The sequence below is a fragment of the Ursus arctos genome, unplaced genomic scaffold (genome assembly GCF_023065955.2).
Source record: "Ursus arctos isolate Adak ecotype North America unplaced genomic scaffold, UrsArc2.0 scaffold_10, whole genome shotgun sequence".
Classification (NCBI taxonomy): Eukaryota; Metazoa; Chordata; class Mammalia; order Carnivora; family Ursidae; genus Ursus; species Ursus arctos.
Window position 1 is genome coordinate 73,501,312 of NW_026622764.1, and position 25,651 is coordinate 73,526,962.

The following is a 25,651-nucleotide window of genomic DNA, read 5'->3' on the forward strand; positions in this document are numbered from 1 at the left end:
TTTTTAAGGCTGAATGATACTCTGTTGTACGGATATACCCCATTTTGTGTATCCATTCCTCTGTAGATAGATGGTCTTTGGCCTGCTTCCACCTTTTGACTACTGGGAATAATGATGCTGTGTACATGGGTGTACAAATACCTCTTGAAGACCCTGCTTTCAGTTCTTTTGGGTGTATCCCTAGGAGTGGGATTCCTGGATCCTGTGGTAATTCTATGTTTAACCTTTTGAGGAAACTCCAGACTGTTTTCTGTAGCAGCTGTACCATTTTCCATTTCCACCGACAGGGAACAGTGGTTCTAATTTCTCCACATCCTCACTAACACTTGCTATTTTTCTGTGTTTTGGATAAAAATCATCCTTAATGGTTATAGGGTGGAAAGCGTTGTTTTGTTTTGTTTTGTTTTTTATAAAAATAGACTTTCTGAAAGTAATGCAAAATTTGCATGACTTGTAAAGATAAATCGTGGAACTCTAAATTTCCTGCCTTCAGTACCCTGCTTCCCTCAGCCTTCCCCAAGGTGTGAACTGGCTCTCCTTGGCCCCCAGGGACAGGCAGTTGCAGTGAGTTAAGGGCTCAGGTGTTGTGACCAGATTCCCTGATATAGACGCTGGCTCCATCTCTTTCTCCTCTGTGATCTTAGGGCCCAGCCCCAGATTTGCATCTGTGAAATGGGTGGGCTGGAAGAGGGTGGTTATGAGCTTTGAGAATACCTGGCATGCAGAGTTTCTTTCTTACTGGTGTTATCAGGAGTAATTTAGAGGGGGAGTTTGAGCAGCACTGCCTGATGGGGAGTTGTTGAAAAGCTTTCAGCTGGGAAGCGGCAAGCCTCCTTCTTACTGTCTGCCAATAATTTTGAGACTGGAATTCCTTTGTCAGCAAGCTGGAGGAAGGCAGTTAATGTCAAGGGAGGCTCAGAGTTGCTGATTGTGTTGAGAATCAAGGACCTGGTGGCCTCTCAGAATGGGGAGGAAGCGACTTGAGTTCCAGGATTGCTTGTAATAGGTTCAGTTGCCAGTCAGGATGAATGACACATGCTCCGTGTTCCTGTTGGTTAGATGCATGGTGGGTCCAATTCCAGATTGTTCTATTATGGATAAAAGAGAATGTGCCCGAGGAAAACTGGGGTTAGTGCTACTAGAATTCCAGATGGGGAATATCAGTAGAGCCTGAGTTCTTAGCCATTTCGCCTTCCCATCAGGATTGCAGTTCACACTGACTTCTGAATGAGCTGCTCCAAGTAACTCGGTCATGAAAGGCCTGGTGGGGGTGGAGCACTTTCCAGATTGATCTTTAGCTGCAAATAGGTTTCACTCTCTGGTTCAGAGGGTCCCCAAACTTTAAGTTTACCTAACAATTCCATTTACCTAAATAGTTTTAATTAGCTGTCTGAAAAAGGATGTTTCCAAGTGTAGAGAGAAAGAAGAAAGTTAAGAAAAATTTTGATTTCTTCAGAAATCAGTGTGCTTGGCAGAATTTGAGGTCACATGGATGTGTCAAGAGATGAATCAACTCAACTCCATTGTTGAAAGTTGGATATAGGTGGTTTTTTTTAGCCTAAGGGTCACAGAATTCCTAGAAAATAGGGCTCTCTAATTATGTTTGTGTTGTTTCCTGGACAAGATTGTAATTCTGCGGAGCAGACCCATATTGAATGTGGCTTCTTGGGCCTCGCCCAGTATTGGTGAGCTCCCAGTTCCCGAGTGCGGATCCATTATCACAGTGATACAGGGAGAAATGTTGCTAATCCCCAGCTTAGGGGAATAAGAACTATGCTTAGGATCAAGCAGATTTTAGGAATTCAACTTGAAAATGCACAGTGATTGCAAGTAGTATCACCGGTAGGTATTTTTAAAGGACCCATTCCTGTTTTTCGTTTAAGCCCCAGTGATGCTTTCAGTTGGACAGGTAGACAGCTGGACAGTCTCAGGTGGAGAGAGATCTGAGACCTTAACTTCACTCAATTTTTATTTTCAAAAGATTAGTGTTTTTATTGAAATCAGATTGTGGGCCGAGCGAATCGAAGGTGAAAAGACAGTTCTTGGCAAAGGGCTAGTCAGTAAAATGAAGTGACGATCTTTGTCATGCGGTGGCAGTATTGGCCTCCTGTTCTTGGAGCTCTAGATTCTGACCTTGAGTCTCAAGACTTCATACTAAGTCCACCCTGTTTGCCATTTCCTTTTCAGTTCCCTCTTCTAGGCCACTTGTCTCTAGCTGTCACTTAGGGGTACTTCTCCCGCCCCCTCTGTTATTACTCCTCCAAAGTGACTGGATAGACTTGGTTCTGCGACTCGAGCCCAGCCCTGCGGCCCACTCCAGGCCCAGGGTGATCTGCAGCTGCTGGCCGGACATGTCCACTTGCATGATGCAAAGGCAGCATATTTTGAGCGGAAGTCCTTGTCTTCCCTCCCGATCTGCTCCCCTCTAGGTCTCGGTAGTTCAGTAAACGGCACCACTGTTTGTCCCAGCCTGTCACCTGGAGTCACAGACTCCCACTCCCTCATGCCACACACCCAGCTGGTCACCAGGCCATGGCATTCCGTCTCCATCACCGTCCCCATTTCACAGCCCACGTGTGAGTCCAGGCCACTGCTGTCTCACCCTGGTGGCTCTGGTGGCCACGTAATCACCTCCTCAGCATCTAGCCTTGCTGCCTCCAGATCCGTGTAAGTCACCTGCTGCTGACGGTTCCCTCGATCCTCAGAATAAACTCTGAATCCTTAACATGGCTTACAAGGCCCTAGCCTCTCCCTGCCCACTGTCCTCTAGCCAGCTTGGTACCCTCCATGTTCGATCATCTGTCAAGTCCTAGTGCCGTGGCACTTCCGGAAGGAGGCTAGTTCAGGTGTCATAACAATGCAGACTTCATCACAATTGCTTATTTAATTATACAGTTGACCCTTGAACAACGTGGCGTTTAGGGGCAACCGACCCCCAACATAGAAATCTGCATATAACTTTGGATCCCCCCAAACTTAACTACTCTTGGTCAGAAGCCTTACTTACTGATAACAGTTGACACACATGTGGTGTGTTAGATGTTTTATATACTGTATTCCTACAATAATGTAAGCGAGAGAAAAGAAAATGTTACTAAGCGAATCATAAGAAAAAGAAAATACATTTACCATATCATACTGTATTTATTGAAAAAGTCTGCATGTAAGTGGACCCATGCCATTCAACTGCATGCTCTTTAAGGGTCAACTGTGTATCTTTCCTCAGCTGGAGAAAGGTCTGTGGTGGCTGAGACGATGTGTGCTGTTCACCACTCTACTCCTGGTGTCTCCCCCAACACCAGCCAGACAGGAGGAACCAAGGAAGCATTTACTGAATGAATGAATGAATGAATGAATGAATGAACGAACAAATGAAGCCTCATAGGAGGTTCTTTCTTGTTAAGACAGTTTCAAAACAAACCACAGGAACTTCATTTACATTGAGGCCATCAGTGCTCTTTTCTAATTTACATTCGCTCCAGTGATGACAGACTTAGTGGACTTTGCAGGTGTTCTTACGTGCACGTGGCTGTGTGCTGTGTATGTGACCACCCCAGAGGCAGCTGAGGCACCGATGTTGCCAAACCGCCAGACTCTTGCATCAGAGCAGTTGGTCTAGGTAAGACTGTTGGGCTCTATAGAGTTGATTGCTGTATCTTTACAGTTCTGAAATTATAATTAGAAAAGAAACGAACCAGCAGACTTTGGCAGGTTGTTTTTTTGCGGAGGAGATGTGAAGCAGGGTTGTTTTGAAATGAAATTCAAATATAGTTAAGTTGGTCACGTTGAAGCACACACTTGCACAGCTACCTTGCCAGATCTTGAAAAACAGAAAGGCAGGCTTTGTTTCGTGGAGAGGCAGGCTTAGACTCACAAATCTTCTCCCTAAGAAGGAACTGCTTAGCTGTGCCACTCCTTGTCCCTGAGCCCTGAAATCACTGCCACTGGGGAAGCAATGTTCAGACAAGACAAGCTCAGGCTGTTGAGATGCCACGAGTACGAGCGGTGTGACCCTACAGGCGGTAGGGTTGCTGACTCCATAGTGGGCCTGACCTTAGTGCGGTAGCGAGTTACAGCCCAGGACATGACAGCGGGTTTTCTTCCGTGCGCTGGGCTGTGTCTCCACAGCATCGAGGACATTCCCGGCCTGAGAAATCAGAGGAAGGTGGCCAAGGGGCAGAGGTCACCTCTTATGTCATGCAACTTGCCCAGATTGGGGGGTGAGGGTGGGAGTAGCTCACAGAGGATGAGTGTAAAGAGAGGAAGGTCAGAGGATGCCAAAGATGAATGTTCCTATTTCCAAATATCACAAGGGCCTTTCTCGTATTGAGGGCAAAATTCTTCTTCCTTTTCTGTTTCCACTTCTACCGTCTGAGCCCCTAAGCCAAAGAAATTAGGTTCCTCTTTCTATTAATTGCTATTATTAATTTAGTTTAATATACTAATAATTCAGTTATTAATATAGTAGTCATATTACTAGTGGAAACATTGTTTACATTATGAATTAAGGGAGATTGGGCAGATAATGGGTGAATCTTACAGGAAAATGTGTTTTAAATTCTGAACAGTTGACTCCTAAATTGACATTTAGAATACTACTTGTCAAAATTTTGAGACTTCTGTTATTTATATCTCACTGTCAGGGTAAGGGAGAGTTCTAAGGCATATATTATGTATGTGTATGGAGAAAAGTTAGAACTGATTTTAAAATGAAATAGTGGAATTTAATATATATTTTGGTTCCAGATGCATCCTTTGGAAAATACCCACATTTAGGTATTCCTTGGCTGGTCCTTATATATCCATCTGGCAATGACCTTTGAATTGGTAGGATGGCTCTAGGGAGCAGGCTAGGCTTCCGTATGTGGGTCATGAAGCAGTGCCTTGCACATGTGGGTACCTTTTCTGCACCCCCATGGACTGCATGTGATCCCTTACTTTTGCCTAAGTCCAGATACATATATAATAGGCATAAGTCCATTGAATTCCTAACAGAGTATTTCTCTTTCTGATCTAGAAATTTTGAGCTGGAATTCCATTTCCTATTAACCATTTTTATACCAACCTGCAACTATAAATTGTATGCTTTACAAAGAAAGGTGTCGTGCTATGAGCATAGTTAATATTTCAGTGGAAATATTCTGCGTATAATGCATTTGCTTCTCAGAACCATCCTATGAAATATTCTGAAAGAAATGTTAAGATCACATTGGGAATTAGAGGTCGGGATGCTATGTGACTGGCCCAGGATCCCAAAGGTAGTAAAAGGCAAAGAACCCAAACCCAAGAATTCCAAGTCTCAGCTTGATGCCCTTTCTCACCTAACCTGCCTTCAGCTGTAACTCTTTGAGGTGTGGACTTACTGAGATGGCTGTTCCCTGGGTCTCCGCTGGTTGTCCCTGGGTTCTTTGCCACTGCTCTCAGAAAGCACATCTGTTTCCTTTCCTACTTGCCTGGACTCAGAGGGTAACCTATGCCTCATCTTGCATGCTGCTTCACTTTCCTTGTTTTAGGTTCCAGATACTTAAGTCTTTCCTATTCTAAAGAAAGTTCGTTGTTGTTTTTGCACCTAAACTAAACTGGTTTTTAACTTTCTACAAAAGACAGACTATAGTATTCCTTTCTTTCAGGCCCTGCCAAGCATCTGACATATTTTAGAACATATTTAGCTCTGTGTTGGGGGAGCCATGCCTGTGGGATGTGATGCCAGGGTGTTTCTGAGTCTGATACCTGCTCCTCTTACGTTCTGTTAGGCATCCAGAGGCGTCTGGCTTGTGAGAGCCAGAACATCACATCAGGTGAACGAAGCTGAGGAAAGAGTGGTGTGGCCACAGTGATGGCCACGTCTCCTCATAGGCACAGCATCGGAGGCGTAGGTGAAGTTGATGGGCTGCGAGGCCCCGCAGGCTGACGGGATGGACCTGACTGGGAAGACAGAACAGCAAATGGAAGGAAAGGAAAATCCCCCCCGGGGGGGGATTGTTTTGGGGGGGTCAAGATTCTAAGAGACAAGGCTATTTAGCATGGTTCGGCTCTTATACTCACTGCCCCTCAGGACATAGTGGATCAGTGGGGAGAATAGATGGTAAGCACAGTCATCACTCGAGGCTGTATCCATAGGATTGCTATCAGTGAGCCCCCAGAACTGTGCCCTTTCCCACAGCCAGTGCCCTAAACAGATAAATCAAGTGATGAGGGAGCAGGTCATGTGATCCCATGGAAGCTTCTGGCCACAAATCTTTGTGTGGAGAAAGAATGGCAAATGCTAAAGAAGCCACTAGGAGCCTTCTGAGTTGCCTGTGAGTCCCTCTTTGAAGGACAAATATGTGCAGAGAAATTGGCAGCAACAGTGAAAGCCTGAGAACCGTGTGCCGTTTTTCTCCACCATAAATCTTCCTCGCTAGGGTTCTGCTCCTCCGTCCCTCTGTCAGGCTTTCCGCGCAGTTGAGGCCAGTTTGCTTTTCTGAGCCATGGGAGAGTGTGAGAATAGGGTTCTACCATTAGCAGCAGGAAGTTTTCTTTATGTTCGGCATAATGTCTGAAGTCCACAGCATTACTTCTTCATGCCCCAGAGGTATGAATGATGTCCCACGAGGACAGGCTCACCAGAATAGCCTCCTCCTCGAACAAAGTGGCCACGGATCAGCTCCTGCCAGGCTGGGCCGTGCTGTCCCAGGGCAGAGGTTTAAGTCGGGGGGCCTCTGCTCAGGAACAGTCTCCTGGTCACCACTGGCTTTGTTCATCGGTGGTGTCATCACACATTGCTACCCAGCGTGGAGCCCAGAGGGATGTCTGCCAAGAGGCATGAAAGGCTGACAGGGAAACAATATCCAAATGTCAGTTCGATTAGAAGAAGACAATTTAAATTAGCGAGTAGAAGGCACTTTGGCAACTGCTTTAATGCGGAAAACAAATATGAGAATATGGGATACCTGCTTGAAAGTGCTTCCCGGACCTCTATCCTTACTGATGGCAAAATGGGCTGCTATGGCAACCCCTAATTTAAAACCTGTTTGGCTGCTGGATGGAAACAGAGTCAAGAGTTGAACTTGTTTTCCCAACATGCAGTGTTATAAGTTGTGGTTCTATGCCTAGAAACACATTTCACGCAAAACACAAAAACAGAAAACTTGAGCAGAAAAAAAAAAGGCAGGGAAAATACAATGCAAAGATACACTCTTATAAGCAGTTAGTAACTATGTTTTCCAAAACACTGTGTTTATAAGCTGCGTTGAGCCTTGGAGGGGGTTTTCTCTGCAGCCTGCCCCTAGTGTTTTAGACTGTGAGTGTGATGATGCTTGGCTCCACATTCTGCTAAACCTGCCTCTAGCAAGCAGAAACATTGTTTTTGCTCCAGTGACCTTCAAAGTGCCTTCAAGATTAGGGCCATCCATCTGGAAAACTTTCTTGCTCTGAATAGTAAGTGCAAGGGAAGTCCAGTTTCTGTGGTGACATCAGTTTTGGCGTTGGTTGCAGGCATTAGGTTGTCCTAACCATGAACTTTGGTGGTTACTGCTGCAGTCTTATTCACCATGAGAAAGATGGTGGACAGGGCACAAGTTATAGGCAATCAAGGCAAGCTTTCTTCAGACCTTTAATTTGGCAGTGATTCTCCCAAAGTGTTCAAAGCTCTTTCAGCTCTGAGGTTTAAAGTGGGAGCAGAGGAAGGGGAGGTTCAGAGGCTGGGACTCTGCAGAGTGTGGGGGTATGGCAGGGCAGTGTAGTGCAGGGGACCATGTCAGCTGTCCCACAGATCCAGACCTACCCCGAGCATGTCTCGCTAGACCTGCCTGACCCCCAGTTTCAGAGATCAAAGGAAGGTTTTCCTCTCTTTGGTCTAAGACCTGCCTTGGCAAATCCTCATTTTCTCCACCCCTTCTGCCCCACAGAACTGAAAGAGCAAACACCTATCCCCATTGGGAAACCCCATCTCACCCACAGGAATGTGGTTTAGCCTAGTAACCTAGATAAGGCAAGCCAAGACAATCGCACGCTTGTATGAAATTGACACCTTTCCCAAAGATACAGTGATTCAATCTCATCCACAGTTACCTTTTTATATACACTTTCCATTTATAAACACTTAAGTGATTGGGTATTTAAATAAAGCCAGAGCTCTGGCTTTTTTAAGGCATCCTCCTCCCCCCGTTCTTCAACAGAAGAGACCCAAGGATACCAGATCCATGGGCAAGGGACATTCGTCCTTTGACAGACAGGTACACCTGGGGTTGGACAGGAGAGGGAGAGTGTCTTATATTAAGGACTGTGGGAGCTTCCTCCCTGGATCTAGAACCCACGGTTGACTCTTAGATACATTTTCCTGTGGAAATGTTATAAATTATGGTTAAATTCAGTGGTAGCCATGTAATTAGTTAAATATAGTTTGATGGACAGAGTCTGTGAGGGAACCAGATTGTCTGTTGTACCTTTAGAGTATAACCTCATAAAATGTGGGGTGCTAGAATTTCCAGCTTCTGCTCAGAGTCTGATTTCAGTAAGGCTCTGGGAAAGATATTGGAATGAATAATAGAAGGAAAAGGCCTGACAGGAAGAGAAAGAGGGAGAATCAAATGGGCTAGTTCAGCATATGAGAAAGACTTACTACTTTCTTTTTATCGATCCCTAAACTGTAACTTGCTGAAAGTAAAATTCTGTATAATTGCAATAAAGTAAAGCATTTATTGTTGTTAAATATTTTGAAGTTGATATTTATCAGAATGTCTTAGCTACATGTCTGTTATTTTTTTTTTTCACAGCCACCTTGGTTTAAATTGTAGAAGTTAATAATTTGGGTACTCAGATTACACAAAATATATATATCTGATTTAGGTTAATATGATAATATGTGGTATGAAATAGAGAATCTTACTCTCTGCCCAAGTATGAATGCATTTAACTTTAATTTCCTGGATAAAGAGATTTATAAAAAGCTGTACCAGCTTAATATTTATGCCAACTCACTTTTGTTTTACATTTAATAAGTTAAAATAGTTTCTTTGAACTAAGAGTAGGGAAAATATTAAAGTATGGGTTGCATTACATACTTCCAAGACATATTTTTTAGAAGAAACATTTTATATTTTAAGTAGAAAATGTAATTTTACAGAAGAAAATCACTTCCTAATAATCACAGTTACTTTAGGACCCTCTTTGGACATTTCAATTCAAATTTTGCCGATTAATATTGAGACAGATAGATTGAAGTATATGTTATCAATATATACATTTCAACATTCATATTAAAAAATATTTTAAGAGTGTTATGAAATGTTTATAAAATTCCTCATTGCTATATTAACTCAGATATATAATTTATGTAATATGAGCATTCAAATTAGTAAACTTCAGATAAATTTGATTACCTACTAAAATATCTGTGTTGATAGTTAAAAAGTGAATATAATGATTAACATGTCAGTATTTACATATCTATGAAATTAAATTTTCTTTTTCACTGAAGTATAAAAAACATCTACAAAATTAGATACAACTATTAAAGTAATGGAACATAAACATTAAGTTGAGCTTTCTACCATAGGAAACTGTAGCTGCTAACAATATTATCATTTTAAAGATTGTTTTAGCAGTACCATCAAACAGTACATAGAACACTGTTTTATGATTGGAAATGATAAATTTCAGTAGTTTCCGAGAAACCATTCTGAAACTAATTGATAGCACTTCCTGGTTTTCAGAGCTTTCTCTCACATTCTATTTCTTTTTCCTAATAGCATCATTTGCAGACAGTGGCTGGGAATGCTGCTAGCGTTCTACAGTGCACAGGACAGCCCTCATGGCTAAGAATGGTCTGGCTCCACATGTTATGTTGTGAAAGAAATGGTATTCATTCATTCATTCATTCATTCATTCATTCATTCAGTGACTGACTAAATGCTGATAATACAGAGATAAATAAGACCTGGTTTCTGACTTAAAAGAACTTTTCGACATTTTCAGAGTTTAGCAGAGAAAGGAGACCATGAAACCAGCATTACAGAGCAGTATGGTAAATGCTAAAATGGAGCGATGTGTAAAAGAGCCCGCAGAGAAAGGACATCTGAATTGGATAGGAAGCAAAGGGTTCCTCTTGGGGAAAAATTGATGTGAATTGTGAAAGTTAGTTAGGCAAAGCACATATTTATCAGTCAGGAAAAGAGGAACATCTCTAGGTATTTCAAACAAAGAGAATCTAAAATAGGGATTGTGTTTACACAGCCGTGAAACAGAAGAGGAGAGAGTGAGGAACTCAGATGAACAATAATAGGGGGAAGATGCTCCCACTGTGGGCTGGAGGGACAGGGGAAGACACCCCTGCGGTAGCACACACAGAGAGAGGTACCCTGGGGTCTGCCTTCTCCCACACCCGTCATCTCCCAGCAGTGCTTCCCATTGACTAACTAGGCCAGAAGTCCTTTGTCAGAGGAGCTTGGGAATGTGCTTCCCTACAATACAGAGAGACAAAAATGGCTGGAAGAAGTCTCTGAGAGCAAACAAGGAAATAACCCAAAGCACAGCAGTATGAGAAAGCCTACCTGTAAATAATTCCGCATGGCCACAGTGAGAGGTATTGTGTGCTTGGCTGAGATCTGACATCTCAAGGTTCAGAGGCGGCAGCCAGTTTCACTAGATGAAGTGACACAACTCCACTGGCAATTTCTGGGAAGGGCACTGGCCGGCTTGGAGGTGACAGGATATATTTCAGGAGGCTAATGCAGGTGTCCAGGTGGAAGGCACTAAAGACTGGAAATAAGGCCGTGGCAGCTGCACTGAGCACGGATTGTTGAGATCTGGAGAAGAATCTCTTTGACTTCGTGACCAATGAGATCTGGAAGGAAAGGAAGAGGTCTAGGATGACCAACAGGTTTTGGCCCAGTATGTGGCTGTGCTGGGGCCCAAACCTGGTCCTTCTGATTCCCAGCCCCACTGCTGCTTTCATCCGTGGTGGCTTGACAATGAGTATGTCTCTGAGACCCACTGGGGGGGACCCAGGGCCCTAATCTTTACAAACAGGGGTTAGATGTTCCCTAAGGCAATATTCTATAGTGCTGTGATTCAAAGATTTATACTTTCAGATTTCATTATATTTTACAATATAGTCCAATATTTTTCCCTCCACATTTTCTATAATTTACATGAACAGATTACAAAAACCCCCTTGTGTGTACATTTAACCTGATATGTACTTCTGAATTTCAAATTCCAGTATTATAAATTCTTATTTAAAAATTACTGGTCATAGTTGTTTTCAGAGAATTCTCATTCTGAGTGAAAAGAAATGTTCTATTCTAAAGTTCATACACCCCGGAATCCAGCTGGTAGACAATGGATTTCACAATATTCCCATCTAAAATTCTTCCTTGTAGTTCTCTTCATAAATCTCTCTGGCAGAGCTCCCACAATTTACAAGACTTGCTACAAAACCACTGATTGAATCGCAACCCTTGTTAGTTAATAGAGGTCAAAGTATTAGTTCTAAATAATGCTACTTGGTATGTTTCTCGGAAATTCCAGGAAAAGCCTTTTTCCGTGATTTTCAGTTTCATTCCAAGCAGCACACAACAATCACATTGTTCAGCTACATGAACGAAATAGTAAGTCACTGCACTTTTAAAAAAGCACATTGCCCCAATCGGAAATCAGATTGTGTATCTAGATCAGTATCTTAAAACTTAAGTTTTAGTAAATACTTAGACTTTTTAGTGTTGTAAAAATTTAAACCTCTTCACGTTGGAAAAATATGGTATATGATGAATTGTTACATTGGTACAGACATTGACAAGGCAGGATAACTGATACAGTTTTACATCAAGATAAATAATTTAAGTGTTGCATACCGTTCTTACTCTCAAAGAGTTCACAGTCTTGTTCTGAAGGCAGCCATGTAAACCGATCATTATAAATATGTCTTGGTAAAGCAATTTTGTGAGATTCCCGTAACCCACAGAGTAAGGGGTCTCATTAATTTTAGGAAGATCAGGAAGGTATTCCCAAAGAGGATGACACCTGTGGGCAGTCTCAAAGTGTTAGACTAAAGGGATGTGCTCTTTTCTAAACCTGTCTTCATCTTAATTTCTACTACCACATGACACTGAGCCATCCTTCCAACTATATTGTTCTACTTAACGTAGGGTGACCAGTCTGTCCCAGTCTGCCAAGAAACTTCTCCGGTTTCAGCTCTGAGAGTCCCATATCCTGTAAATACCTCACCCCCCGGGCCAACTGGGCCAGCTGGTCACCCACGTTTACTGCTTCCCGATCAAATTTAGGTTCCTGGATCTTCCTTTGCTCATGCCAGGTTCCCATCTAGAACAGTTTATCACCTTGTCACTCTTTTGAGTTTATTATGGGGCCTACACAGTTCCTTGTACCTAACACAGGCTCATGAATGAATTGGTTGGTTGATATACCATATACATAAATGTGGGCACCTATTCTTTTATAGATGGCACTGGAGCACAGATCACTGAAATGACTTTACTCAAGATACATGTGACAGTACTGAGTTTAAAACCTAGGCCTGCCCCCATGCCTGTCATAGAACATTCTCAAACTACCCAACGTTAAAATCGAGTACTGCCAGCACCCCCTTCAGACCTCAGGGGCTGCCTGACACGCTTTCATCCTTGGTTATAAAAGGTCTCATAGCGCCCTCTAGTTGCGGTGTCTGTAAGTTGTCTCCAGCCAGCCAGATGACAAGAGTCGGATCTGCTCCTTTTGTATGCAATGCAAGCCATAACGAGGCTGTTATTATTACATAATATCCCATCAGTCAGTGCCGGTGACTGGACTTGATGTATGCATAAACTGTCTGCTTCATTTCAAGATTGTGAGAAGTTGAAACAACCACAGTCCCCTGTGAGGGGGTAGACAGGTGGTACTCAGTGTTAGACTCATTTTGCAACTGGGTATAGATTTACTTCCAGCCTCAATGATGAGATGATTCAAGTTTCTGCTTCTGTGGCTCATTCAAATGCAACCCACAGCTCTTCAGGCTCCCTAATTTCTCCATGAGGACATTAAACTGCAGAGGGCATGTGGTAGTCCCATTAGGCTTCTGAGTAATGGAATTGGGTAAGTGGACATCAGAAAGGCTCCAGGGGTCTATGTAGCGTCCCTGATCCCAGATGGAATCAGCCCTTTGACTGTGACTCCCTGTGAATTCCTCAGGGGGCAAATAAAAATGAACCTATCAGAATTTGGAGAGTAGAATCAGATGAGGCCTTTTTGCATGAGGTCACATTTTCTTCTGCACTTGAGAGGACTAAGCTAAATTGGGACCTAACTTTAAGGTTTTTATACAACTTTCTCTTTCTTTTCCTCTACTGCTTTTAGTATTGCTTTTGGAATAATGGCCTTGACTGGCATAAGGGCATCTGGGATTTGACTTGAGTTGGGGTTATGTCATAAGGCACTGAACTTGGTGTCACACAACTGGGGTTCATATCCTAGCTATGCCTCTCTCTTTGTTCATTAGTTTGAAGTAGTGGAGATGAGCATAAGCTTTGGAAGGGAGAACTGCAGAAACCCCCAGCACCCCCTGCCCAAGTGTCCATTTGATTATCCGTAAAATGAAAATTACTGATCTTGCAGGTTTGTATGAGTACTCAGTGGCATGTCATTTTTAAAACACTTATTAGCATAGGGGCCTGACACGTAGTAATAAACACTGAGTGGTAGTCCTTAGGTGCAACATTTGTTTAATTTGAATTTTTGTGTCTGAATTTCTAATATTTAAGTATTATCCTTATTCCTCTCCATTCCCCAGCCAGTAAGAATCCTGTTGAGAGAGGCCCCTCACTAATGCGGTTTCCTTCACAAAGCCAGACCTCATGTAACTTCAGTTTGTCCCTTCCACTCATGTGTCCTTGTAGCACTTTGTCTCTCAGTAGAGTTTCAGGTATTTTGTAGACAGTAGGCAGCTGAGAGATCTTGGTCTCTGCTACAGCTCCTTGCACTCATTCTTGCATATTCTGAGCACTCAATCTGCCTGTTAGCTGTGTTAAATTTAATATAGTTTGATATTTCACTGTGACTCGTTTTGAAATAGTTGTTGGTGTCTTTTTTTATTTGCTAATTAAAAATTTATTCTATTTCAAATAAATAGAAGACCTAGGGTTGAATGATGCCTTGACCTTTGCATTCCAGCAATTTTCAAAAGTTTTACTTAAACAACTTTCACCGGATTCGAGAATTTACCTTTACATGAATGCACAACCCATAATCATTTTTTAAAGGAATGTTTATTTACAATCTTCCCTTTAGTTCCTTGTGAAATGAATTAGGAAAGGTAAAATTTTAATTTAAAATAGTTTTGAACTGATCAGCCCTGTCATGAGGGTGCTTCTTTTGTATTCAGAATTCTTAAAATAACAAGCCACTGTTTATGGAGGTTCTTCTGTGGGGAAAATAATGAAATCCCTGCTTTGTTTTTTGCTGCAGGCAGTGGCCACCAGTGAGGAGCCTGATGTGCACAGCAGGTGTCAAAGCCAGGCTGGCAGCAGCCTCAGAGATGAAGGTCTGCGTCTGGGGCCTGTGGACACGGATGTGCATGTGGGTTTGAACCCCGCTGCCCTGTGGCCACGGGCTCCCAGCCCCGAGAACATGACAACAGCTCAGAATGGCCATGGGCGACTTGCCGCAATCTCATGTTCTGTCTCGGATCCCAAAGACTCCAAAATGGTGACTTACCCAGCATGTCAGAATGGAGGATGCAGCAGCAGCTACTGCGGGGAGGCGGAAGCCCAGGAGGCCAGACTCAGCCCGGCCAAGCTCATGCGCCTCTTCTCCGTGAGCAGGAAGAGGGCCAGCGCCAACCCCGAGAGGCCCCGCTCCATGGTCCTGATGGGAAATTCCTCCACCTGGAATGCCCTGGCCTCCTTTCGGAAAATGGGATCTTTCAAAAAATTGAAGTCCTCCGTCCTTCAAGGGATTCAGAACCGAGAGGGCTCAGATGCGGCAAAGGAAGACGCCCCCGAACGTGACCCAGGGAAACCCATCCCGAACGGTGCTGCAATCGGAATGCAAACCAGCAGGTGCCCCTCCTCGGGACCAGCAAGTGACGCCCCAAAGGCAGGGTCAGGGGGCGCGTCGGACTGCTCCGACCCTGAAGAGGCCGACGACGCCTTCCAGAGGAGCACCCATCGGTCCCGCAGCATCCGCCGCGCCTATGGCCTGGGCCGCATCAGCCTCCTGGATTGCGAGAAGCTTCAAGGGTCCCAGAACCACGTGCGGCCGCTGGCCCCTGTCACCCAGGAGCCCCCCGTGTGTGAGATCCTAGTGAAAGACTCTGAGAACAACAGCATCATCTACAGGAAAAGCAAGAGCACGGATAACTTGAACTTTCTGAAGAAGAGCTCCTTCAAACGGAAGTCCACCTCAAATCTCATGGACCTCAAGGGGGCTCACGAAAAGCCCGCTCCCCGGCGGACACTAAGCAGTTCATCTGCCGACTCGGAAAAGTTCGGTGGGTCCGAGAGGAGGACGAAACGCTGGAAGAGCCCACTGCGGGCCAAGGACTTTGACAGAGTCCTGAGGTTTGTGAGTGGCGCCACGGACGCGGCCTGGAGGAGAGAGAGCCCCAGGAGCGGGGCGTCCTCGCCCGGCGAGGCGAGCCAGCGGCTGCAGGTGCACAGCAGGCTGCACGACGCCTACTCTCGCCGCGTGTCCACCAGCGCCGAGCGTGAGTGGAGGAGGTGCGCAGGCGCGCACGCAGGCTCGGGGTGCGGCTCAGCTGGGGCTCCGAGCCCCCAGGTGGACGTGGACACGGCTGTCTTTCCTCTGGAAGCCTCAGGCCCCTGGGCGGCTGAAAGTGCCCGTCCTTGCGCTGGCAGCGCCTCATCGAGTCCGGTTGTCCAGGACTCGGATGAACGGAAAGCTGGCGGCCAGTTTACATTCGAACCCGAGCAGCCGCGCACCCCCCCAAGGCCTACCACACCCAAGCCCCCTAGCCCTCAGAGCCCAGGCGCAGGAAATGCCACGTGTCCCAGCAGTCTCAGTGCGCTGTCCCTGAGTTCAGTGGACAGTGAAGAAAGGGCAGAGGGGCCTGTGACCTCCCAGGATTCTGTGCAAGCCGCAAGTGACAGAGGCAGTGAGGACGGCGCCAGCAGCCACCCTCAGCTGAGCCCCCACCTGGCGTCGGGTCCAGAAGAAAGGAAGGAGGAGGTAAGGGCAGAGCAGGGACCTCTTGTAGGTAACCTGCTGCGTAAAGCGTGTCTGTCACAGCACCAGCCTTTCATCTCTCCTGGAAGTTGCCCATACACTGGGGTGTTTCTGCTGGCATTTACCCTCTTTCCTTCACCTGGCAGAGAGGCAGGTGGCCCTGTGCTAATTGGACTGACATCACGATTCCTGTCAAGTTGCTGTCATCTTTATCTCTTTGGAAATGAATTGCTACTATACCAAATTCCTTGAGATGGCACTTGCCACACCATTCATTCAAAAGATATTCGGGGAGGACCAACCACATACTAGAGTCTGGGGGGGGGGGTGGAGTTGATAGAGACCTTTCTTCCACTCTATGAAGCTAATAGGGGCTCTCAAAATTTTGTTTTTTGAAACATTTTTTTTATTACCCATAGCTTTCTTCTCTATATTTTAAATTATTTCTGTATCCTTTCCAACAGACTACACCATTATATTAAGACACCATTATATGTTCTAAATCTTTTATTTTCTAGGAATGAATTAGAAACATGCAGTTTGATACCTATCAACCCCTGAGTGATGATGGTTCAAAGAAATTTTTATGATGGTTATTGTATTTATTTTTAGAGTAGAACATAAGCATCTCATGAATCAGATCAACTAATAACTGTCAAGGCTACAGGAGCAATGTTCTTTTCATATCCTGTCAAGCATCCAGACAACTTTACCTTACTGTATAATTTTCACTTATTTCTAAATGCATTCAGTACATTACAGAGCTGAAAGATGAGGAAATGCATTCATGTGTATGTATTGCAAATTATTCTTCACGTACATTTCTAGACCATTTTACAGGTATAAATTGGTGCTTGCCATAGAAAATAATCCCCTAGCAACTGTTCCTTTCCACTGATCCCTGGAGAGGACCTTGATTTTGTTTTAATGCCTGTAGATGAATGATCACACAGCAGCTCTTGCAAACTTGGAAGCCAGGATAGCCTCTGGACTGTCTGTTTTGACCTTAGCTTTACAGTTCAGTCTTTGAAAGTAGAAAACCTAATGCAGATTATTTTCAGATCTAAATTAGCCTGAAGTGTTCTTGGGCAGCCAGAGGAGCGAGGCTGCCTCACTTTTTTGTAGATGTAAGTTTGTATGGAGACCTCAGGGCCAGCATGTCTCCCAGAGCTCTCGTATATTGATGACCATTTGCTCGTTTGCGTATTTCCAAAGAAGCCTTGTGGAACAGTTGTAAGGACACTGGATTCATTGCCAGCCTTGGGAAGGAGTTCCAATTTTGTTAGCTCTGCTTTATGTAATTGGCCAAAGCCTGAAGCAGGCTGGGCTTCTATTCCTTCCCTGGATAAGATGAAGCATAATTCCTTCTACCAAACACCCAACCTGCCCCACTGATGGTTTAGAACCAGCAGCCCCCTGCTCCAAAATAAAGATTTGCATAGGTTGAGAGGTTCTTTATATGAGGTTTTATTTTCTGCTTAATAAAATTAGTGAAAAATCATTAAAATATTTTCTTCCTGAGTGCATATTAATTGAAATATGCAAGAGATAGTTTCTAACTTTTCAGAATTATTTTGATCATTATATAGTTTTACCCATATAATTTGCTAAGTATAATTTAATTACATATAGTTATATATAATTTAATCATCTATAATTTAATTTCTACCCACAGGGGATCACCAAAGATAGAAAGCAGGGCATAAGTCATCAGGAGTGCACATGTGTGTATAGATAATTCTGCAAATTTGCCTCAAGATGTTTATCACATTTTGAAGTTCCATTTATTTCCTCAAAATTCTTATCAAGCATATCAAGCTTCCTCTTGTGCTGTTAAAGTAAATGTCATAAAGAAAAATATAATGATGATTTTGCCCAATTTGCATTTTATGTACTGGTAATCTTCAGTGTTACTTGCAGAGAAATATATATATATATATATATATATATTAAAATACAACCTTAAACCTTCTTTTATTTTGACATTTAGAAACAAAGTAGAAGCATAATGAAACAAATAAAACAAACAGAAAAACACCTTACAAAATGCAGGAACTCTATCCTTTATGATTTAAAGAGCAGTTTTTGTCTATCTTATATAGCATTACACGAAATTAAATTACACAATATATTTTAATGTACAGCGTGTTATTTTTTACTTAATTCATTGATAGTATGGTTCTACTTCTATGTTTAGAGCTAATTGAAGTTATGGTTACTGTTGAATGTAAAAGAGGTTGAAATCTGTATATATTGTGATATTTAAAATAAATATAATGCAGTTTTCAATAAGAGAGAATAGTTTTTAAATTTAGAACCATTTATGTATAACGTGCCACTCTCAAAGTGACAAAATAATCTTTGAAAAACTATTAACAGTTTAACAGGATTTTGTATTACTTGGGAAAAGGGTGGGAAAATGTCCAGCTACTCTTCGTTTGTGAAACACTGTAGAAAAATCACCTCGTTAACTTTATACTTCTGCCACCTAGTGGTAAGTTTCTTTGTAAGAATAATGATCAGTTGAAGGACTCCAAAATTGTAGTTTAAAAATGCAATTTAGTAATTATACTATGGAAAGTGCTCCCTGTCCCCTGATATAGGGACAGGCACACGAATTTAGAGTATTCTTGCTGGTTTTCCTGCCAAGTCACAAAATTGCTCCATTGGCTGAATTAGGTCACTAGGAAAGGGAACCTGTCCTTAGTCATGCAGTATAGATTCAGAAATTGGTGGTAGTGTTGAAATATGCCATAGATGAAGCTCTTTTACTTTATTTTATGTTTATTTATTTATTTATTTTTAAAGATTTTATTTATTTATTTGAAAGAGAGCACAAGCAGGGGGAGTGGCAGAGAGAGAGAGGGAGGGGCAGGCTCCCCACTGAGCAGGGAGCCCAATGTGGAGCTGGGATCATGATCTGAGCCGAAGGCAGATGCTTAACTGACTGAGCCACCCAGGTGCCCCTATTTATTTATTTTTAAAGATTGTATTTATTGTTTTAGAGAACAAGAGCACACAGGTGTGCACATGCACACACCAGTTGGTGGAGGGGCAGAGGGAGAGGAGAGAGAGAATCTCAAGCAGACTCCCCACTGAGTGTGGAGCCCCACTCGGGGCTCAGTCCCATGACCCCAAGATCATGATCTGAGCTGAAATCTGGAGTTGGACACTGAACTGAGACACCCAGGTGCACTGGAACTCTTTTAAATGATGAAAATCCATTGTAACTCCTTGAGAGGGAGCTTTAGACTTTCAGTAGATTTTTTTTTTTTTTTCAGTTTGGTTGGAATGGCTCTGCCATTCCAAAGATACCCACCATTGAGTGAGCTGCTGAGCATTTCCTGGCCTCGGTCTTCTCCAGGATAGAATGTGGGGTAGCTTCTTCTGCCTTGAATGTTTGTAGGAACCAGGGGATTTATGCCTGTTAAGCACTTAGCCTGGTGCTTAACACTGGCTGTCACTGGGTGATGATTACTATCCACTTAGATGATTTTTCCATCCTAGGTTGACCTGACTTCTTGAAACATGGGCCAGTTAATATCAGATTTTTCCAAGTGTTTTTTTTTTTTTTTTTGGACTGTGTTATAGTCTTAGGATTGTGAAAATCTTCAAGCAGTTAGTTTGACTTCACATTGTTATTATTTTTTTAAGCATGAGAGTTAGGTTCCAGCATGACCTCAAATTTATATGTTCATTCGGTATTGCACTAAAGCAAATTTGTTGAGCACCTATCAGGTATAAGACACTCAAATTAGATGTAGCTCTGTAAGGATGTCAAGAACATTATAAATGAGCTAAGATGTATCTAAATCATATTAGAACTATGCAGAATAGATTTAATCCCACAAAAGAGGTAAAACCATATGCTGTGGGATTTCGGAAGAGTTGTGGTTTTTATCCATGTATCAAATCAAGGAGGGAATCTGATTTGAAGGTGAGATGTCTGCATATAGTTTCAGTGGTCAGATATACAGAGATTTTATGCGATTTGAGAGAATAGGAAGTAACACAATTTGGTTTGGTGTAGGGGAATTATCCAAGTTAAGATGAAATCATTAAGCCCAGATCATGGACATTCTTGAATTTAGAGTAAAGAATCTATATATTACTTGGTAAAGACCGTGGAGTCAAAGATATTTTTGAATAGGGGAAGAGCCAAGCTCAGAACCGTGTTTTGGGGGAAGTTAATCTATCATTGGTAAAGAAGAGAATGGGGAAGAAAGGTGACTGGGGGAAAACTATCAGGAATTTATTGCCAGAGAGAGCTCAGAGGTAATAAGGCTCTAAAGTGTGGGGATCAAAGTAGAATATATAAGGAGGGAAGGAAAAGGAGTGAATGAAACAACGCATTATACAGACTAATGTATCTTGTCATTCAGTATTGACCTACCTGATAGATATGCCAGATATAAGGAAAAGAAAGAGTTGAAGAAAAAAAGCTATTCCTGTTCTTATAGCTTCACATTCTAATTGGTAGTTTGGAATGTATACAAATAATTATGATGTAGTGTGGTTGAGTGTTTCCAGTGAGAAATGTACAAAGTACCGTGAAAGCACCGAATTATTAACCCTGGGTAAAGAGTTGCATAGTTGGGGAAAGACTCTTGAAGATCAGGTTGGGGGATGCAGGGGCAGCAGTTGAGGTGGAGTGGCAGGGCCTTCCAGGCCAACGGGAAGAGCACGGGGGAGGGAGGAGGTACTGTAGACATAGGGAGAGTCAGCCCGAGGAGTTACCTAAGCCTTATTTTCCTCCCCTGTGAACTGGGAGTAGCTAGAGTACCTGCCTATCACATGGGGTTGTTGTGAAGATAAAACGAGGTGATGCGGGTAGAGAACTCAGCACTGAGCTTTGCATATAGTAAGTGGCCACAGAGATGCTAATCTGTGGTACTAAGGGAACTGCACGTTGCTCACTATAACTTTTGTACGGGGTGGTTGGGTGGAGAAGTGGGAGATAAGATTGGAAAGATAGGTCTGTACTTAGTTAAGAAGGGCCTTGCTTGGAGCTTGGACTTTACCCTGCAGGCAGGAGAAAGCCGGAGAGGTGTTTACCAGGGACCACAGAAGGGGACCAGCTACAGAGAGAGGATTGGGATGAGGGCGGTCCTGGGAGGGAGCATTGCTCAATAGTCTAGTCCAGAGGTGATGAGATCTGTACTAAAACCATGGAAACAGAGAGGAGAGGTTACACTTCAAAATGATTTCACAGTTTATATTTTTAATTAGCATTTGGATGTTTTGGAGGAGAGTGAAGTCAAAGATGATGGGGCAATCGGAAGGATACTCTTGTGTTGGAATCAATAATCAAACCATGAGAACAATGGACCTGAGCTGAATTCAGGTCCACTTCCACTAACATGCCAGCTCCTGGTAGGAAATCCCTTTCCCTTTCTGAGCCTCAGTTTACTTGAACACTCTAATGGTTTAGGATTTTATAATTTTCTTCCTCAGGGATTTGTAGCTTCAAAATTGTTGGAAGTCATTGTACAACCCAATCTTATAAAGTTAAATCTATTTGAGTGCTTGACTGGGAGATTTTGTAGAATACAAATTGTTGTTACCACGCGGGGTTTAACTCGGCCTGGCCTACCACTCATGGTGTCCTCCAGTCTCTGTAAGTGCTGATTTTAGCTTACCCACTACCCACTGGGGTGGCCCCCACCCGAGAACCACGACTTGCGTTTTTGCTCTCGACTCATAAAAAGGAGGGAACTTTGTGGCACCACAAGGTATAGTGTCGTGAAAGTAAAACTTCCCTCCACCTTCAGTCCTGGAGTAATCCAGTAGGTCAGCAGGGGCTGAAGTCAGGCCTACTGTGAATTACAGGTTGTGGTTTATGAGGGTGATGGGTACTTAACACATAACGATAGCTCCAAGGCGCTGTGTTTGGTATGATTGATTGATTGATTGATTGATTAAAGATTTTATTTATTTATTTGACAGAGGGAGACAGCCAGCGAGAGAGGGAACACAAGTAGGGGGAGCGGGAGAGGAAGAAGCAGGCTCATAGTGGAGGAGCCTGATGTGGGGCTCGATCCCATAACGCCAGGATCACGCCCTGAGCCGAAGGCAGACGCTCAACCGCTGTGCCACCCAGGCGCCCCATGTTTGGTATGATTTAATAGAGATATAGATATATTACATAATTTTGACTCTTGGCAGATTACTTGGGTATGACTCTTTGGGTTCCTCAAATAGCTGTTTGGGAGATTTCAACAGTTCTTCTGGAGGTTAGAAATAATCCAGTGCTATTTCACGGGACCATCCCTGGAACCAGAAGTGGGAGGTTGCATTTATAGAAGAAAATGTAGTGACCCTAGAAAGTCTGCCCAAGGCTCTTTAGGAGTTTTGTTGAGGTATAATTTGCATAACATGAAACTCACCAATTGTGAGTATATAGTTTGGTGATTTTTAGGATTTAGAGAGTTGTGCGGCTTGCACCACAGTCAAGTTATAGAACATTTCCATTACGCCAAAAAGTTCCCCCGCGCTCTGTGCGGTCAATTCCTGCTCCCGTAAAGACCTAGGCAAGTACTGATCTGTACTCTGTCTCAATGTTTTTTTTTTTTTTTTAACTGAGCAATTTGGTGATTTGTAGTAAATTTATGGAGTTGTGTGGCCATCACCACTGTCCAGTTTTAGAACATTTCCATCACCCCTGAAGGAGACCTCACGTCCATTTGTGGTCACTCCCTGTTCCATCCGTGGCACCTGATCTACTTTTTGAGTCTATAGATTATGCTTCTCTGGATATGTCATTGAAATAGAATCATATAATATGTGGTCTTTTGTGTTTGGCTTTTTTCACCTAGCATATTGTTTTCAAAGTGGATACATGTTGTAGCATATATGAGCACTTACTTTCCTTCTTTCTTTCTTTCTTTCTTTCTTTCTTCCTTCCTTCCTTCCTTCCTTCCTTCCTTCCTTCCTTCCTTCCTTCCTTCCTTCCTTTCTTTCTTTCTCTTTCTTTCTTTCTTTCTTTCTTTCTTTCTTTCTTTCTTTCTTTCTTTCTATTTTTTTAAAAGATTTTATTTGTTTATTTGAGAGAGAGAGAGCACACCAGCGGGGAGAGGGGCAGAGAGAGGGAGGAGCAGACTCCCCACCGAGCAGGGAGCCTGACTTGGGGCTCGATCCCAGGACCCTGGTATCATGAACTGAGCAGAAGGCACATGCTTAACCAGCTGAGCTACACAGCCATCCCTCACTTCATTTCTTTTCTAAGGCTGAGTAATAATCAGTTGTATGGCTATCCCACATTTTGTTTATCCATTCATCAGTTGTTAGGCATTTGAGTTGTTCCCACTCTAGGGCTGTTATGAATAATGCTGCTATGAATATTTATATACAAGTCTTGTGTGGACATATATTTCCATTCTCTCAGGTAGATAAGTAGGAGGTGAGTTCTGGGTCATATGTGATGCTATGTTTAACCATTTGAGGAACTGCCACACTGTTGTCTAAAACAGTTGTCCCATTGGAAGTTCCCACCGTCAGTGTATTAGGGTGCCAGCTTCTCTGCATCCTTGCTAGGACTTGGCATCATCACTGTTCCGGATTCTGGCCCTGCAAGTGGGTATGTAGTGGTATCTCACTTTGATTTTAATTAGCATTTCCCTAATGACTAGTGCTGTTGACCATCTTGTTTATTAGCCCTTCATTTATCTTATTTGGTAAAGTGTCTATTCAGATCCTCTGCTCATACTTTCACTGCCTTTTTACTTTTATTGAGCAGTGGGATTTCTTTATACACTCTAGATATATGTCCTTTATCAGATATATGACTTCCAAATGTTTTCTCACAATCTCTGGTTTGTCTTTTTATTTTCTTGATTGGTCTTTTGAAGAGCAAAAATCTCTGAATTGACAAAAATCACCGAGATTTTCTCCTGTCTTCTGGGAATGTTAGTTTTAGCTCTTACATTTAGGTATCTGCTCCTTTTTTAAAAATTATGTTTTTTATTTTAATTCTAGAATAGTTAACATACAGTGTTATATTAGTTTCAGGTGTGCAGTGTACTGATTGAGCAATTCGATACGTTACTCAGTGCTCATCATCGTAAGTCTATTCTTGGTCCCCTTCACCTGTGTCACCCACCCCCCACCCACCTCCCCTCTGGTAACCATCAGTCTGTTCTCTATAGTTAAGAGTCTGTTTTTGATTTGTCTCTCTCTCTCTTTTTTTCCCCTTTGCTCATTTGTTTTGTTTCTTAAATGGCCTATGCTCCATTTTTAGTTAATTCTTGTGTATAATGTGAGGTAAAGGTCTAGGTTCTTGTTTGTTTGTTCTTGTATATGGACATCCAGTTATCCCACTTTCATTTGTTGAACGGTCCACAGCTTTTACGTTACAGAGAATGTAAGTTTCCATACCCCATTGGATTCTCAATGTTCTCTGACAGAGAAGCCCTAGGACTTGAATCACAGAGATTGCAATTATAGTTGGAAAGCATTGAAAGTATGTGTGCTTTTAAAAGTATTTTTCTAATGAAGTTAACATTTGTTACAAGGACATCTGCTATACCGTCAGTATATTCCCTAAGTATTAGCAACCCTGGGGTGGGTATTTGTTCAGCAGCACCCCACACGGGATATTGTAAAGAGAATTAATATGCTTTCTGTTAGTCATGCTTGTGCTAGCTTATGTTTAATTTCTCCTAAGGTGTTTTCTGTTTGTTTAGTTTTCCTTTTGCAGGAGAAGAACCAAAGAGAAAAAGATCTCTTGCAGAAATATTAAGTCAGGGGTGACTGGGTGGCTCAGTCTGTTAAGTGTCTGCTTTCCACTCAGGTCATGATCTCAGGGTCCTGGGATCGAGCCCTGAGATAGGCTCCCTGCTCAGTGAGGGGTGTCTGCTTCTCCCTCTCCTTCTGCCCTCCCCCCATGCATGCAATGCGTGTGCTCTCAAATAAATAAATAAATAAATAAATAAATAAATAAAATCTTAAAAAAAAGAAATATTATTAAGTCATAAAATGCAGGTCATGAGCCAAAATGTGAAAGCTTTTAAAAAAAAAAAAAGATTTTATTTATTTATTTAGAGAGAAAACGTGAGCCAGGGGAGGGGCAGAGGGACAGAGAATCTCAAGCAGACTCTGTTTTGAGCCCCAACACAAGGCTTGATCTCATGACCCTGAGATCATGACCTGAATGGAAATCAGGAGTTGGGCACTTGAGGCGCCTGGGTGGCTAAGATGGTTAAGCATCTGCCTTCGGCTCAGGTCATGATCCCAGGGTCCTGGGATTGAGCCCTGCATTGGGCTCCCTGCTCAGCGGGGAGCCTGCTTCTCCCTCTCCCTCTACTGTTCCCCCTGCTTGTGCTCTCTTGCCCTCTCTGTCAAATAAATAAAATCTTAAAAAAAAAAAAAAAAAAAAAGAAAAAAGAATTGGGCACCTAACCGGCTGAGCCACCCTGGTGTTCCTAAAGTAGCTTTTTATTTTAACAATCAAGTCAACATTTTCTGTCTTTTTAAAAGAAGTTTCCACTGCCCTAAA

General features: G+C 42.9%; 1 protein-coding gene across 4 annotated transcripts in view; it reads left to right on the top strand.

Annotated features, from left to right (window-relative positions):
- SPATA13 (spermatogenesis associated 13) overlaps window positions 1-25,651 on the top strand; it is a 330,909-nt gene that overhangs the window by 235,137 nt on the left and 70,121 nt on the right. For all 4 annotated transcript variants that reach the window (XM_057309635.1, XM_057309632.1, XM_026493009.4 and 1 more), the window contains exon 2: window positions 14,440-16,161. In XM_057309635.1, the coding sequence (XP_057165618.1) occupies window positions 14,440-16,161 (1,722 nt within the window). The remainder of the gene's footprint in view (window positions 1-14,439; window positions 16,162-25,651) is intronic.